Here is a 15,559-nt window from a genome sequence, read left to right on the forward strand (position 1 = left end):
CAGATACCCAAAAGTATTAAAAAACAAGTTTTCTACATGAAATATATATTTGCCTACACAAAAAACAATGATACATGAAGAATAAGACAATAATAATATCACACTTACCTTTATTGAAGACATGGTGATGTATGGAAGATGGGAGGAGGGGAGAGGATGGAGGAGCTTACAACTGATTGGAAGGGGAATCCCCTACCATAAAGACTTCAGGTACCAAGTCCTTATCCTAGGTTACTTCTCTTCTTTGTTTTTTTAATGTCACTAAGACCAGCTTGAGAGTCACTGGACCCCTGTCGCTCAAAAAAGTGTTCCAGAGAGGTCTGTTTCTGGAGTATGTTAGGAATTGTGTTGGGAGACAGGACAAGATAGTCCTTCAATACGACACTAATATCAGCTCTATGGCTTATTTATCTAGCACAATTCAGCTAATATGACATAATAAACAATATTAATATCATAGAAACATGAATAAAATATGGCATTAAGAATGTCATGAGTGGTGGTGTGTGGTTTGTTGCTGGGTGTATGAGGGCCACTGAAAGATAAGCCTTACATAGTGCTGGTGAAGGCAGCAGCAAGAGGCAGCAGAGACAGCAGTCTTGTCAGTCACCCTATATACCTCCAACAACAATGGAGGAGTCAGTTCCGTGCTGTCCTTTTTCTATCGATTAATCACTTAACTTACTTGCTACACTGTTAATGCTACCCTTTATTGCTGACTGGTGTTATAGCCTTTATTAACTCCTGCTGCTTTAGTATCGTACATATTGCAGAATCACTGAAAAAGGCACATTCTCCCCTCTCTCTCAGCCCTTTACCAAAGGGCTGGCTGGCACTAGGAACTTTCTTTGGGCCCATGGTGGCTTATTAGCAGTTGCAATCACTAAAAAGAATGGAATAATATAAAATATATCATATGAACACATGGGATCGTCCTTACTGGCTGATAAGCAATGGCACACTGGCTGTGCATGGAGTGTCAGGGCCTCTCAGGCTGCGCGGACATGTTCCGGACAAATGACTTATTCCGAGTTCAGTGACGATCACCAAGCCAATATTTTCATGAAAAGACGTTACTTATTCTGAATATTACATATTCCGATGACGACATAATCCGGGGGTCCACTGTATGTGAAAGTTTATTTTATAAAAGCTTTAATATTATTAAAGAGAAAAGAATTTTACTTTGTATTTTGGCAACCCTATAGGAAAGAAAACACCAAGCACAAACACCCGTCCATCAGACTACCTCATAGGTACCTACCCAAATATGCTATTCCTAGCTCCAACCAACCCCAATGAAGTTACGTTCATCATAAACACCCTTAAAAATAAGGCAGGAGACATAAACAACTTGCCTGCTTTTATGTACAAAAAAGCTTCTCAAGTATTGTCACCAATTATTGCAATGCTCTTTAACAAATCCACTGAATCATCTACCTTCCCAACAATCCTCAAAATAGCGAGAGTCACTCCGATCCATAAAGGAGGTGACTAAGCTGACTTGAAAAACTATAGACCAATATCTAACTTACCACTGCTCTCTAAAATCTTTGAAAAATTAATTCATAGACGGATCTGTTCCTACCTCGTTTCACACAACATATTAAACCCTTGTCAGTTTGGATTCAGGAATAATAAAAGCACAAATGATGCTATCATACACATGCTAGAACTAATATATACCGCACTTGAAAAGAAAGAAAATACACAAATAACCCACACATAAAAGAGAGAAGCTTACGACGACGTTTCGGTCCGACTTGGACCATTTACCATGAAAAGAAAGAAGTCCCGCTGGGCATTTTCATTGATTTATGTAAAGCTTTCGATACAGTCGACCATGAACTGCTGTACTCCAAATTAATGCACTATGGTATCAGAGGCCACTCCCTCAACTACCTAAAGTCATACCTTAGTAACAGAACTCAATATGTGTATGCAAACTCTTCCACCCAACCAATCACAGTACGAGTCCCACAAGGAAGTGTCCTTGGACCACTCCTCTTTCTCATCTACATCAATGATCTACCAAATGCATCACAGCTACTCAAACCCATGTTATTTGCAGATGACACTACATATGTCTTTTCCCACCCAAACACAGTCAACGCCGAATTGCAGAAAATATCTGCCTGGATGATGACTAATAAACTTACCCTGAATACTGATAAAACTTATTTCATTCAGTTTGGAAACAAAGCTGCAAATGATCCAATTAACATAACGCTAAATGGATCACCAGTCACAAGAGTCACAGAGGGAAATTTCCTAGGTATCCACCTTGACAGTAGCCTTAAGTTCTGGACACACATACAACAAATCACCAAGAAAATCTCCAAGACTGTAGGCATACTATCAAAGATAAGGTACTACGTTCCACAATCAGCTCTCCTGGCACTGTACCATTCACTCATATACCCTTATCTTACATATGGAATTTGTGCATGGGGATCAACAACATCCAATCACCTAAAACCCCTAATAACCCAGCAAAAGGCAGCAGTAAAAATGATAACAAATTCCCACTCCCACCAGCATACTCCACCAATTTTCAAAAGTCTGAATCTGCTCACCATTAAGAACATCCATACTTATTCATGTGCCTACTACATACACAGAATACATGCAAATATAAACCCTCCACTCAAACTTCTCCTCACCAACCTAAACAGGACACATGACCACAACACAAGACACAGATCTCTTTTTGATATACCTCGTGTCCATATCACACTGTGTAAAAACTCTATGCACATAAAGGGCCCCAAAATATGGAATTCATTAACAGAAGATATTAAAGTATGGGTCTGAAAATCAATTTAAGACTCTTCTCAAAAGCCACTTAATTACCTTAGACTAAATGCTAAATACTCTGGTGGCCTGGTGGTTAACGCTCTCGCTTCACACGGCGAGGGCCTGGGTTCGTTTCCCAGCCAGAGTAGAAACATTGGACGTGTTTCTTTCCACCTGTTGTCTATGTTCCCCATCAGTAAAATGGGTACCTGGGTGTTAGTCGACTGGTGTGGGTCGCATCCTGGGACACTGACCTAAGGAGGCCTGGTCACAGACCGGGCCGCGGGGGCGTTGACCCCCGGAACTCTCTCCAGATAAACTCCAGATAAACTCCAGATAAACACACTTACTCACCTATGTACTCCCACATCATAACTGAAACAATCACTTTGAACCTTTTATCCATTGTTGACAGGAATATAATTGAATCATTGTTTAAAAAAAAAAAAGCATTTTCGAATATAAATATATCTTTGTATTATACAAATTTTGATTCATTTATAATTAATATTCTACTGTACAACTATGAAATAATTACTATCCTACTGTACAACTATGATATACTCCTTAGTATTAAAAAGACTGTAAGCCAATAATGTTAAGTTGGCCCATAATGCCTAGGCATAATAGAGGCTCTCTTTGCATTGCAACCCACTATTGCAAATACAAAATCTCAATGTACTGTTTGCAAAAACATAAAATAAATAAATAAATAAAAGGTTAACAATTACAGTGGTCCCTCATTTTTCGTAATTAATCCGTTCCTGGAAGTGTGACTATTATCGAAATTGATGATTTTTTAATCCACTTTCCCCATAAGTAATAATGTAAATCCAATTAATTCGTTCCAGACACACAGAAGTATCAACAATTTTTTTTTACCTTAAAGATAGATTTACATGCACAAAAGAATGAACATTCAACATGACAGTTACCTTTATTGAAGGCTGTTGTTGATGAATGGAAGACAGGGAGGAGGAGAGAAGGAAGAGAGGTTATTGTTGGGAAGGGGAATCCCCCTCCATAAAGACTCTAGGTCACTTCAGGGGTCACTTCCCTAGCTGAAATATAGATTTACATGCAGAAAAGAATGCCAAATAAATGTAAAGCACTAATAAAATGTATAAATGAACATTTAACATCACACTTACCTTTTATTGAAGACTTTTGTTGGTGCATGGCAAAGGGAGGGGAGGTGAGTTTATTGTTGGAGAATATGACACTAATATCAACTCTAAGGCTTATTTATATGTATATCACAACTCAACTAATGTGACATAAACAATATTAATAACATAGAAACATGGAATATACTCTAGAATGAATAAAATAAGTCATTATGTATGTCACGAGAGGTGTTGTGTTGTGTTGTTGTTGCTGGGTGTATAAGGGCCACTGAGGGTAAGCTGTCCATAATGGTGGTGAAGCAGCAGCTGAGGCAGCAGTGTTTTCTGTAGCCCTATACAACTCCAACAACATTGGAGGAGTTGGTAGAATCGCTGAATCACTGAAGAAGGCACCCTCTACCACCATCACAACCACTACCACCCTCTACCATCATTGTTACCACCCTCTACCACTATCACAACTGCTTCCACTCTACCACTACCACCTTCGTATTTTTCTACAAACTTTTTCTTAAATTATATGCGTTTCTCACATTCTTTACCAAAGGGCTGGCACTAGAAGCTTTCTTTGGAGCCATGGTGACTTATTCAGCAGTTGCAAGCACTAAAACGAATGGAATATTATGAAATATATCATATGAACTCGTTGGATCATCCTCATTCATTGATAAACAATAGCACACTGGCTGGGAATGGAGTGTGAGGCAGCTCGGGGCTGTGTGTATGCGTCCCAGACAACCAACTATTTGCGAGTCAATGTTTTGACAAAAATAATGTTACGATTTTCAAAAATTACGACTATCGAGTCTTATGATTATTGAGGGACCACTGTAAATGCATAGGATTTAAAGACTCTTGTTGCCACTGAAGTTTCCCTAAACCTAAAGTCCCACAAAAAACTTAGTTCCATTAGAGGATAATTTATCCATGAAACAGTTTATACCTTCATAGGCAACAAATGGGAGACCTGTCTGGGATTTTGATCCAAGGAAAAGGAGATATGATCAATGAGCTCTCTCTTGAGCAATATTGTGGCATAATACATATAGTCCCTCTCTTGGTGTGAACTTATTTTCATAATGTCAGGACCTTCTGAGGTACAAGTACACTTTTCCTGCAGAAGTTCTAAGGCATCAGATAATGGCAAAATAAGCTGGTTGTCTGGATAAAAATAAGTAATTATCAATTTAATGTTGCGAGATAGTGCAGAATTACCATTATGGCACTGAGTCATAGCCTGACCCTCAGTGAGGAGGCACTCCAACAACTGTCACCCACAAAGCAGCCAATTTTCATACTGGATTTCAACTCTCTAGGCCCATCTCACTGAGCTCGTGGCCAGCCCTAAAACCACTACATCTCATGTCGATGTAGTATATTACTGCAGACATTGCCGGAAAGCAGAACACCATTTTTGTCACTTATAAATGCATATAAATGCCAGATAACAAGTTTACACTAACATATATTAACCCTTTCAGGGTCCGTCCCGTAGATCTACGGCGTTACATTCAGGGTCCAAACCGTATATCTACGTCATGAGCTCAGCTCACTCTGATAAACTGTGAGTGATACACTTGAGCCTAGATATGAGAGAATACATCTATGTGGTATGTGTGCACCACATAAAACAAATCCTGCAGCACACTGTGTATAATGAGAGAAAAAAAACTGAAACCAAAACTTTCGATTAAAACAGCAACTTTGCAGTGTTTTTTCGTATGTTTTTTTATAGTTGTATTTGCAATTTCTTGGTCTCATTTGATAGAATGGAAGACATATTACAGAAATAGAGATGATTTTGATTGGTTTTAGCACTGGAAATGGCTTGAAACTGAGCTCAAAGTAGCGGAAATGTTAAATTTTTGCCGATGTTTAAGAGTAAACAAACGACCTCACACGTCTAATGCATGCCAGCTGGTGGGTCTAATATACATTCACAAATGTGGTGATGATATTTATACAATTGTTACAATATTGCATAACAGTAAAACTTCTATTTTTTGGTGTGAATAAAAATTCATTATGTGAATAAAAAATCAAAATGGGATTTATTTGTAAAGCCTCAAAATGTAACTAATGAATAGAGGAAATTTTAGTTTAGTGCCAGGAATGCCTACATTGTTTATTCTGGACGTTATTTTGAAATTGGAATATTTTGAACTTTGTGTTAAATTGGCCAAATTACCAATTTCCGATCACTTTATTTTGTAGTTGAAACATTTGACTTGGCGATTTCTTGTGCTCAATCGACAGAATAGAAGTAATACTAGTGAAATAGCTAAGAATTTGGTCAACTGGAATGATGTAATTGGCCTAAAATGGGAGTCAAAGTCAGCAAAATCGCCGATTCGTAAATATCGCTGACACATCAAAATTCGCGAGAGCATAATTTCGTCAATTTTCCATCAAATTTCGTACTTTTTGTTTTATTGCCTTCACAAAAAGATTCTCTACCATTTCATAAGAAAAAATAACAAATTTTTTTTTTGGAAAATTCTTGGACACTGGGGCACCACTTCAGATTTTGGCCTTGGACCCTGAAGGGGTTAACCCTTTCAGGGTTGGTGCCGTACTAGTACGCATAAATTCTAGTGCCTTCAAATCTAGCGAGAGAAAGCCGGTAGGCCTATATATGAAAGAATGGGTCTATGTGGTCAGTGTGCACAGTACAAAAAAAATCCTGGAGCACACAGTGCATAATGAGAAAAAAAAACTCCGACCGTGTTTTTGGTTTAAAACAGCGACTTGGCAGTGTATTTTTGTGTGCTATTTATGGTTGTATTCTAGTTTTCCTGGTCTCATTTTATAGAATGGAAGACATATTACAGAAATTGAAAAGTACCTTGAAATTGAGCTCAAAATAGCAGAAATGTTCGATTTTTGCCAAAGTTCAAAAGTAAACAAATCATGCCACGCGTCCAATACATGTCAACTGGCGAGTTTAATATTCTTTCACAAGTGTGCTGATATTATTTATACCATTTCTACACTAATGCAATAGTCTGCATAACAGTAAATCTATTTTTTTGTGAGAATAAAAATTCAAAGTGGAAAGCAAAAGAAATGTAAGAGAGGCCTGGGGACATGACTAATGAACAGAAAAAATGTTATTTTAGTGCCAGGAATGTTTGTCTTGTTTATTCTGGACCCTATTTGGAAATTGGCATCTTTTGAAATTTGTGTGAAATTGGCAAAATTGCGAATTTCTGACCACTTTAATGGATAGTTGAAATTGGTAAATGGGTGGTTTCTTGTACTCATTTGATAGAGAAAATGAAGTTCTAGTGAAATAGTTATGATTTTTGTCGACTGGTACACTGGAATTGGCCAAAAATAGGGCTCAAAGTGGATGAAATCGCCAATGCATAAACATCGTCGAGACTGCTAACTTTGCAAGAGCATAATTCCATAAGTTTTCCATCAAATTTCATACTTTTGGTGTCATTATGATCAGAAAAAGATTCTCCATCATTTCAGAAGAAAAATAATTTTTTTTTTAGAAAAATTTCCAACCCTGAGAACAAGTTTAGGAGAGGGCCTGTCGACCCTGAAAGGGTTAAGTAGCAATAGAACTAGGCATTAAAAAATTACTGAAACTAAAACAAGTCTTATAAGCCGTGTCTTATAAGCCGTGAAATACAGTACTGCTCACAGCTTGTGTGAGTAAACTGAGCTCATGATGTAGTGCTATGGCTTAGACCCTGGCTTCAAAGCTGTAGAACTACTACAGGACGGACCCTCAAAGGGTTAATAATGATACATAATCATTTTTATGTAGGGGTTCCATGAGACATGAAAATTATTTCAAGAGTTTCGCAAGGGAAAAAAGGTTGAGGAATGCTGGTGTAAATCAATACAAAGTTTTATTTGTTTATTATCACACTGGCTGATTCCCACCAAGGCAGGGTGGCCCGAAAAAGAAAAACTTTCACCATCATTCACTCCATCACTGTCTTGCCAGAAGGGTGCTTTACACTACAATTTTTAAACTGCAACATTAACACCCCTCCTTCAGAGTGCAGGCACTGTACTTCCCTATTTCTAGGACTCAAGTCCAGCCTGCCGGTTTCCCTGAATCCCTTCATAAATGTTACTTTGCTCACACTCCAACAGCACGTCAAGTATTAAAACCCATTTGTCTCCATTCACTCCTATCAAACATGGTCACGCATGCCTGCTGGAAGTCCAAGCCCCTCGCACACAAAACCTCCTTTACCCCCTCCCTCCAACCTTTCCTAGGCCGACCCCTACCCCGCCTTCCTTCTACTACAGACTGATACACTCTTGAAGTCACTCTGTTTCGCTCCATTCTCTCTACATGTCTGAACCACCTCAACAGCCCTTCCTCAGCCCTCTGGACAACAGTTTTGGTAATCCCGCACCTCCTCCTAACTTCCAAACTACGAATTCTCTGCATTATATTCACACCACACATTACCCTCAGACATGACATCTCCACTGCCTCCAGCCTTCTCCTTGCTGCAACATTCATCACCCATGCTTCACACCCATACAAGAGCGTTGGTAAAACTATACTCTCATACATTCCCCTCTTTGCCTCCAAGGACAAAGTTCTTTGTCTCCACAGACTCCTAAGTGCACCACTCACCCTTTTCCCCTCATCAATTCTATGATTCACTTCATCTTTCATAGACCCATCTGCTGACACGTCCACTCCCAAATATCTGAATACATTCACCTCCTCCATACTCTCTCCCTCCAATCTGATATCCAATCTTTCATCACCTAATCTTTTTGTTATCCTCATAACCTTACTCTTTCCTGTATTCACTTTTAATTTTCCTCTTTTGCACACCCTACCAAATTCATCCACCAATCTCTGCAACTTCTCTTCAGAATCTCCCAAGAGCACAGTGTCATCAGCAAAGAGCAACTGTGACAACTCCCACTTTATGTGTGATTCTTTATCTTTTAACTCCACGCCTCTTGCCAAGACCCTCGCATTTACTTCTCTTACAACCCCATCTATAAATATATTAAACAACCATGGTGACATCACACATCCTTGTCTAAGGCCTACTTTTACTGGGAAATAATTTCCCTCTTTCCTACATACTCTAACTTGAGCCTCACTATCCTCGTAAAAACTCTTCACTGCTTTCAGTAACCTACCTCCTACACCATACACCTGCAATATCTGCCACATTGCCCCCCTATCCACCCTGTCATACGCCTTTTCCAAATCCATAAATGCCACAAAGACCTCTTTCGGCTTATCTAAATACTGTTCACTTATATGTTTCACTGTAAACACCTGGTCCACACACCCCCTACCTTTCCTAAAGCCTCCTTGTTCATCTGCTATCCTATTCTCCGTCTTACTCTTAATTCTTTCAATAATAACTCTACCATACACTTTACCAGGTATACTCAACAGACTTATCCCCCTATAATTTTTGCACTCTCTTTTGTCCCCTTTGCCTTTATACAAAGGAACTATGCGCGCTCTCTGCCAATCCCTAGGTACCTTAACCTCTTCCATACATTTATTAAATAATTGCACCAACCGCTCCAAAACTATATCTCCACCTGCTTTTAACATTTCTATCTTTATCCCATCAATCCCGGCTGCCTTACCCCCTTTCATTCTACCTACTGCCTCACGAACTTCCCCCACACTCACAACTGGCTCTTCCTCACTCCTACAAGATGTTATTCCTCCTTGCTCTATACACGAAATCACAGCTTCCCTATCTTCATCAACATTTAACAATTCCTCAAAATATTCCCTCCATCTTCCCAATACCTCTAACTCTCCATTTAATAACTCTCATCTCCTATTTTTAACTGACAAATCCATTTGTTCTCTAGGCTTCCTTAACTTGTTAATCTCACTCCAAAACTTTTTCGTATTTTCAACAATATTTGTTGATAACATCTCACCCACTCTCTCATTTGCTCTCTTTTTACATTGCTTCACCACTCTCTTAACCTCTCTCTTTTTCTCCATATACTCTTCCCTCCTTGCATCACTTCTAATAGCTAAAATACAAATTAAAAGGTTATTAAGGTATCATGTAAGCTAGCCACTGCTGGTTGCAAAGGTGACCCCATAACAGTTCAAGCTTCAAGGTTCAAAAAATGTAGGTCCACCACTGGCTGGGATAGGACATCAGCTAGGTTTGACTCGCCAAGCAGTGAGTACAATTGTAAACTCTAAGGAGAAAGTGTTGAAGGAAATTATAAGTGCTACACCAGTGAGCAGTTAAGTTATTAAGAAAACATTATAACCTAATTGCTGACATGGAAAAACTTTTGCTTGTGTGGACTGACGATCAAACCAGTCACAATGTGTGTTTAAGCCGAGCCATTATCCAGTCCAAGGTACTAAATCTTTTCAATTCTACAAAGGCTGAGAGAGGTGAGGAAGCTGATGAAGATAAATTTGAAGATAACAGAGGCAAGAGCTTCATCCAACTCTCCATCAAAATGAACAAGATTCATTGAAAGGTCAGATGATGAAAATGTTTCATCTAGTTCATCCTTCCTACAATTAATATATTCACCACTTACTACAAGCTAAGGATGAAAATATTTTAAGGTAAGTAATGTGTATACTGTATATTCATTTTTTACTGTATTTTTTAGGCCTAGCTCTATTGTGCACTTACTATATGATAGTGTAAACATGTTATCAGGCCTCTGTATGTATTTAAAAGTAAAAGGTTATGTAACACATTGGCAATTTTTGCTTTTCAGCAGTAGTCCAGAAGCTAACCTGCAGTATAAGTGAGGACTTCCTGAACACAAAAAATTTAAAAATCATAGTATGATAATTACATTTGCTTTTATCTTGCAGTTAGTGTTAATTTCCTTGCAGGTTTTGCTAATTACCTTTGATGAGTAGCGTGCTTCTTCAGCTCAGTGGTGACAGCCATGATGCAGTCTGAGGCAAACCTGGCACGGGATATTCCCAACTCCACAATGTCAATGAGTGGGGCCCCAGCCTCGGTCACTTCACGCCGAGACCACTTGTACTCCTCACTTGTCTCAAGCTGTGATACAATAAAATTAAATCACAACTTACTGAACTTTGCAATAAATATTTTCCTGCAATTTGAATAATAGCAATTAAGTACAATATAAAGGAAATTCACACTGACAGTTACAGCTAATCAAAGACAAAAAAAAATCTAAATACTGTACATGTATTTGTTTCTAAGAAGTATACATAAAAGTTACAATGATTGAGTTCATAAATTTGATAAAGCTACTTCCAGAACACTATAAAATGGGGTACTACTTTACTAATTTATAGGGTAGTTTTGATAACTGAATGGGCACTTTCTTGTACACATCTGACATAATGGAGGCATTACAGCAAAATATCAAGGAATTTCATTGCACTGTGCCATGGAATTGCCTATAAATAATGATGTTTATTTCTTGAACCCTTTCTCTGTACAGACCCCTGAAATGAAACCTCCTCCCAAATGTTCAAAAACTGAAATTTAACCCTTAAACTGTCCAAACATAGATCTACGTTTGGACACGTAGCGCTCTGAACGTAGATCTATGTTTTATTTTTCAGTCCTTCAAATTTGGCACAATAGGCTTGAGTCGCCTAGACATGAAAGAATGGGTCTGTGCACTCAGTGTGCACAGTATTAAAAAAATCTGGGACCACTTAGTACCTTGTGGGAGTACCAGTTTGACTGAGTGCCAACTACAGCAAACAGGTGGCAAACACCAGGGATTCACTGATGCCATGTCACATTAACACTCTCCCTTTTAGCCCTTAAACTGTCCAAACGTAGATCTACGTTCACATGCATAGCACTCCGACCTTTATTTTCCCCATTTGAAAGCATGTAAAAAAAGTAGATCTACATTCAGAGCCCCCCACACATGAATGTAGATCTACATTCGGAGCCCCCCACACATGAATGTAGATCTACATTTGGACGGTTTAAGGGTTAAGAGGAAAGTAAAAATAGGTTAGATAAATACATGAGTGAGTATGGGTGGGTGTGAGTTGGACCTGACTAGCTTGTGCTACTAGGTCTGATGTCATGCTCCTTCCTTCAGTGGATGTGACCTCACTAGGTGGGTCATTGGTCAAAGCTGGGGGGGGGGAACATGGACCTGCCTTGCATGAGCCAATAGGCATGCTGCAGTGTTCCTTTTTTCTTATGTTCTTATGTATTCGGCAGGCTGGCTGGCTGGCTGGCTATGGCTGTCTCTGGTTGTCTCTCTGTCTATATCTCTATCTCTGTCTCTCACATCTCACATGTACACATAAGTACAATTATACGTAGTGTAAATTACCTAGGATAACCCAAAAATTCCAGGCAAAGATAGACAGACAGATAGATAGATAGACAGACAAACATGTTTGTGTGTATCAGTGAAAACAAAATAAAGCCAGGGTTCCCCAAGTACCCATTTATCAAATGTCACCGGGCTGTCAACAGCTGCCATAACACCATTCTTCAAGGAGTTTCAAATATACTCCAGGCAGACAGAAAGACAGACAGGCAGATAGACAGATACATAGACAGACAGATACGTTTGTGTGTAACAATGATAAAAAATACAGCGAGGGTTAGCTAATTACACGAGTATGGGTGGGTGTGAGTTGGACCTGACTAGCTTGTGCTAATAGGTCTGATGTCATGCTCCTTCCTTCAGTGGATGTGACCTGACTAGGTGGGTCATTGGCTGGCTTTGGCTGGCTGGATTTGACTGGCTGGCTTTGGCTAGCTAGCTTTTGCTGGCTGGCTGGCTTTGGCTGGCTGGCTGGCTTTGGCTGGCTGGCTTTTGCTGGCTGGCTGGCTGACTTTGGCTGTCTGGCTTTGGCTGGCTTTGGCTGGCTGGCTCTGGCTGGCTTTGGCTGGATTTGGCTGGCTGGCTCTGGCTGGCTTTGGCTGGCAGGCTGGCTTTGGCTGGCAGGCTAGCTTTGGCTGGCTGGCTGGCTTTGGCTGGATTTGGCTGGCTGGCTTTGGCTGGCTGGCTGGCTTTGGCTGGCTGATTTTCTTGGGCTGGCTGGCTTTGGCTGGATGGATGGTTGGCTGGCTTTGGCTGGCTCGCTTTGGCTGGCTGGCCTTGGCTGGCTGGCTTTGGCTGGCTGGTTGGCTTTGGCTGGCTGGCTGGCTGGCTTTGGCTGGCTGGCTTTGGCTGGCTGGCTTTGGCTGGCTGGCTTTGGCTGGCTGGCTGGCTTTGGCTGGCTGGCTGGCTGGCTTTAGCTGGCTGGCATTGGCTGGCTGGCTGGCATTGGCTGGCACTGGCTGGCTGGCTGGCTTTGGCTGGCTAGCTGGCTGGCTAGTTTGCTTTGGCTGGCTGGCTGGCTGGCTTTCTTGGGCTGGCTGGCTGGCTGGCTTTGGCTGGTTGGCTGGCTTTGGCTGGCTGGCTGGCTTTGGCTGGCTGACTGGCTTTGGCTGGCTGGCTGGCTGGCTTTGGCTGGCTGGCTGGCTTTGGCTGGCTGGCTGGCTTTGGCTGGCTAGCTGGCTTTGGCTGGCTGGCTGGCTTTGGCTGGCTGGCTTTGACTGGTTGGCTTTGGCTGGCTGGCTGGCTGGCTGGCTGGCTGGCTGGCTGGCTGGCTGGCTGGCTGGCTGGCTTTGGCTGGCTGGCTGGTATTGGTTGGCTGGCTGGTATTGGCTGGCTGGCTGGCATTGGCTGGCTGGCTTGCTTTGGCTGGCTAGCTGGCTGGCTAGCTTGCTTTGGCTGGCTGGCTTTGGCTGGCTGGCTGGCTGGCTGGCTGGCTGGCTGGCTGGCTGGCTGGCTGGCTGGCTGGCTGGCTGGCTAGCTTTGGCTGGCTGGCTGGCTTTGGCTGGATTTGGCTGGCTGGCTTTGGCTGGCTGGCTGCCTTTGGCTGGCTGATTTTCTTGGGCTGGCTGGCTTTGGCTGGATGGATGGTTGGCTGGCTTTGGCTGGCTCGCTTTGGCTGGCTGGCCTTGGCTGGTTGGCTTTGGCTGGCTGGTTGGCTTTGGCTGGCTGGCTGGCTTTGGCTGGCTGGCTTTGGCTGGCTGGCTTTGGCTGGCTGGCTTTGGCTGGCTGGCTTTGGCTGGCTGGCTGGCTTTGGCTGGCTGGCTGGCTGGCTTTGGCTGGCTGGCATTGGCTGGCTGGCTGGCATTGGCTGGCACTGGCTGGCTGGCTGGCTTTGGCTGGCTAGCTGGCTGGCTAGTTTGCTTTGGCTGGCTGGCTGGCTGGCTTTCTTGGGCTGGCTGGCTGGCTGGCTTTGGCTGGTTGGCTGGCTTTGGCTGGCTGGCTGGCTTTGGCTGGCTGGCTGGCTTTGGCTGGCTGGCTGGCTTTGGCTGGCTGGCTGGCTTTGGCTGGCTGGCTGGCTTTGGCTGGCTAGCTGGCTTTGGCTGGCTGGCTGGCTTTGGCTGGCTGGCTTTGACTGGTTGGCTTTGGCTGGCTGGCTGGCTGGCTGGCTGGCTGGCTTTGGCTGGCTGGCTGGCTTTGGCTGGCTGGCTGGTATTGGTTGGCTGGCTGGTATTGGCTGGCTGGCTGGCATTGGCTGGCTGGCTTGCTTTGGCTGGCTAGCTGGCTGGCTAGCTTGCTTTGGCTGGCTGGCTTTGGCTGGCTGGCTGTGGCTGGCTGGCTTTGGCTGGCTGGCTTTGGCTGGCTGGCTGGCTGGCTGGCTGGCTGGCTTTGGCTGGCTTTGGCTGGCTTTGGCTGGCTTTGGCTGGCTTTGGCTGGCTTTGGCTGGCTTTGGCTGGCTTTGGCTGGCTTTGGCTGGCTTTGGCTGGCTTTGGCTGGCTTTGGCTGGCTTTGGCTGGCTTTAGTTGGCTTTGGCTGGCTTTGACTGGCTGGATTTGGCTGTCTCTCTGTCTATATCTCTGTGTCTGTCTATATATCTATCTATATCTGTCTATCTCTGTCTCTCTCTCACATGTACACATAAGTACAGTTATTATACATAGTGTAAATTACCTAGAATAATCCAAAAATTCCAGGCAAAAATAGATAGACAGATAGATAGATAGATAGACAGACAAACATGTTTGTGTGTATCAGTGAAAACAAATAAAGCCAAGGTTAGGGATGCGTTAGGGACATTCGTCCCGAACACGTCCGCCTGTCCATCCAGCCTGAGTACCTCAGCTGCCTTGCCTTCAGCTAGTGTGCCATTGTTTACAAGCCAGGGCGGACGGTTCCACGCATACATTCGATACATTTTGTATTATTCCATTGCTTTTAGTGCTAGTAACATCTAAACAAGCCACCATAGGCCCAAAGAAAGCCTCTAGTGCCAACCCTGTGGTAAAAAGGGTGAGAAATACTATTGAAATACAATGGACCCTCAGGTAACGATTTTAATCAGTTCCAGAGAGCTTGTCCTTAACCAATTTTATCGTTAGCCAAATTAATTTTCCCCATAAGAAATAATGGAAATCCAATTAATCCGTTCCAGACACCCAAAAGTATTAAAAAAAAATGTTTTTTTCACATGAAATATACAATTTCCTACACAGAAAAACGCAGCAGTGGCACCCAAGCTCTGTCATTTTTTTCACCAGCCAGAGCCCATCACTGCTTCTATGATGGCCTAATTGCTGTCATAACTGCACTAAGACACGTAGAACCCAGCATGACCCAAGATAAACAACAGTGATACCAACAAATCGAGAGATTACTGATTGAAGTGAAGACTGCCCCTCAAACCCCAA

At 42.3% G+C, this 15,559-nt stretch overlaps 2 protein-coding genes across 3 annotated transcripts in view; one reads left to right on the top strand and one right to left on the bottom strand.

The window, feature by feature from the left end:
* Positions 1–15,559, top strand: part of LOC138854784 (uncharacterized) — a 338,965-nt gene that overhangs the window by 252,411 nt on the left and 70,995 nt on the right. The gene's annotated exons all lie outside the window — the stretch shown is intronic.
* mRpS29 (mitochondrial ribosomal protein S29) overlaps positions 1–15,559 on the bottom strand; it is a 193,406-nt gene that overhangs the window by 64,378 nt on the left and 113,469 nt on the right. For both annotated transcript variants that reach the window (XM_053795726.2, XM_070099839.1), the window contains exon 6: positions 10,782–10,942. In XM_053795726.2, coding sequence (XP_053651701.2) covers positions 10,782–10,942 — 161 coding nt within the window. The remainder of the gene's footprint in view (positions 1–10,781; positions 10,943–15,559) is intronic.

This window comes from Cherax quadricarinatus, chromosome 69, assembly GCF_038502225.1.
Source record: "Cherax quadricarinatus isolate ZL_2023a chromosome 69, ASM3850222v1, whole genome shotgun sequence".
In the NCBI taxonomy this organism is placed as follows: domain Eukaryota; kingdom Metazoa; phylum Arthropoda; class Malacostraca; order Decapoda; family Parastacidae; genus Cherax; species Cherax quadricarinatus.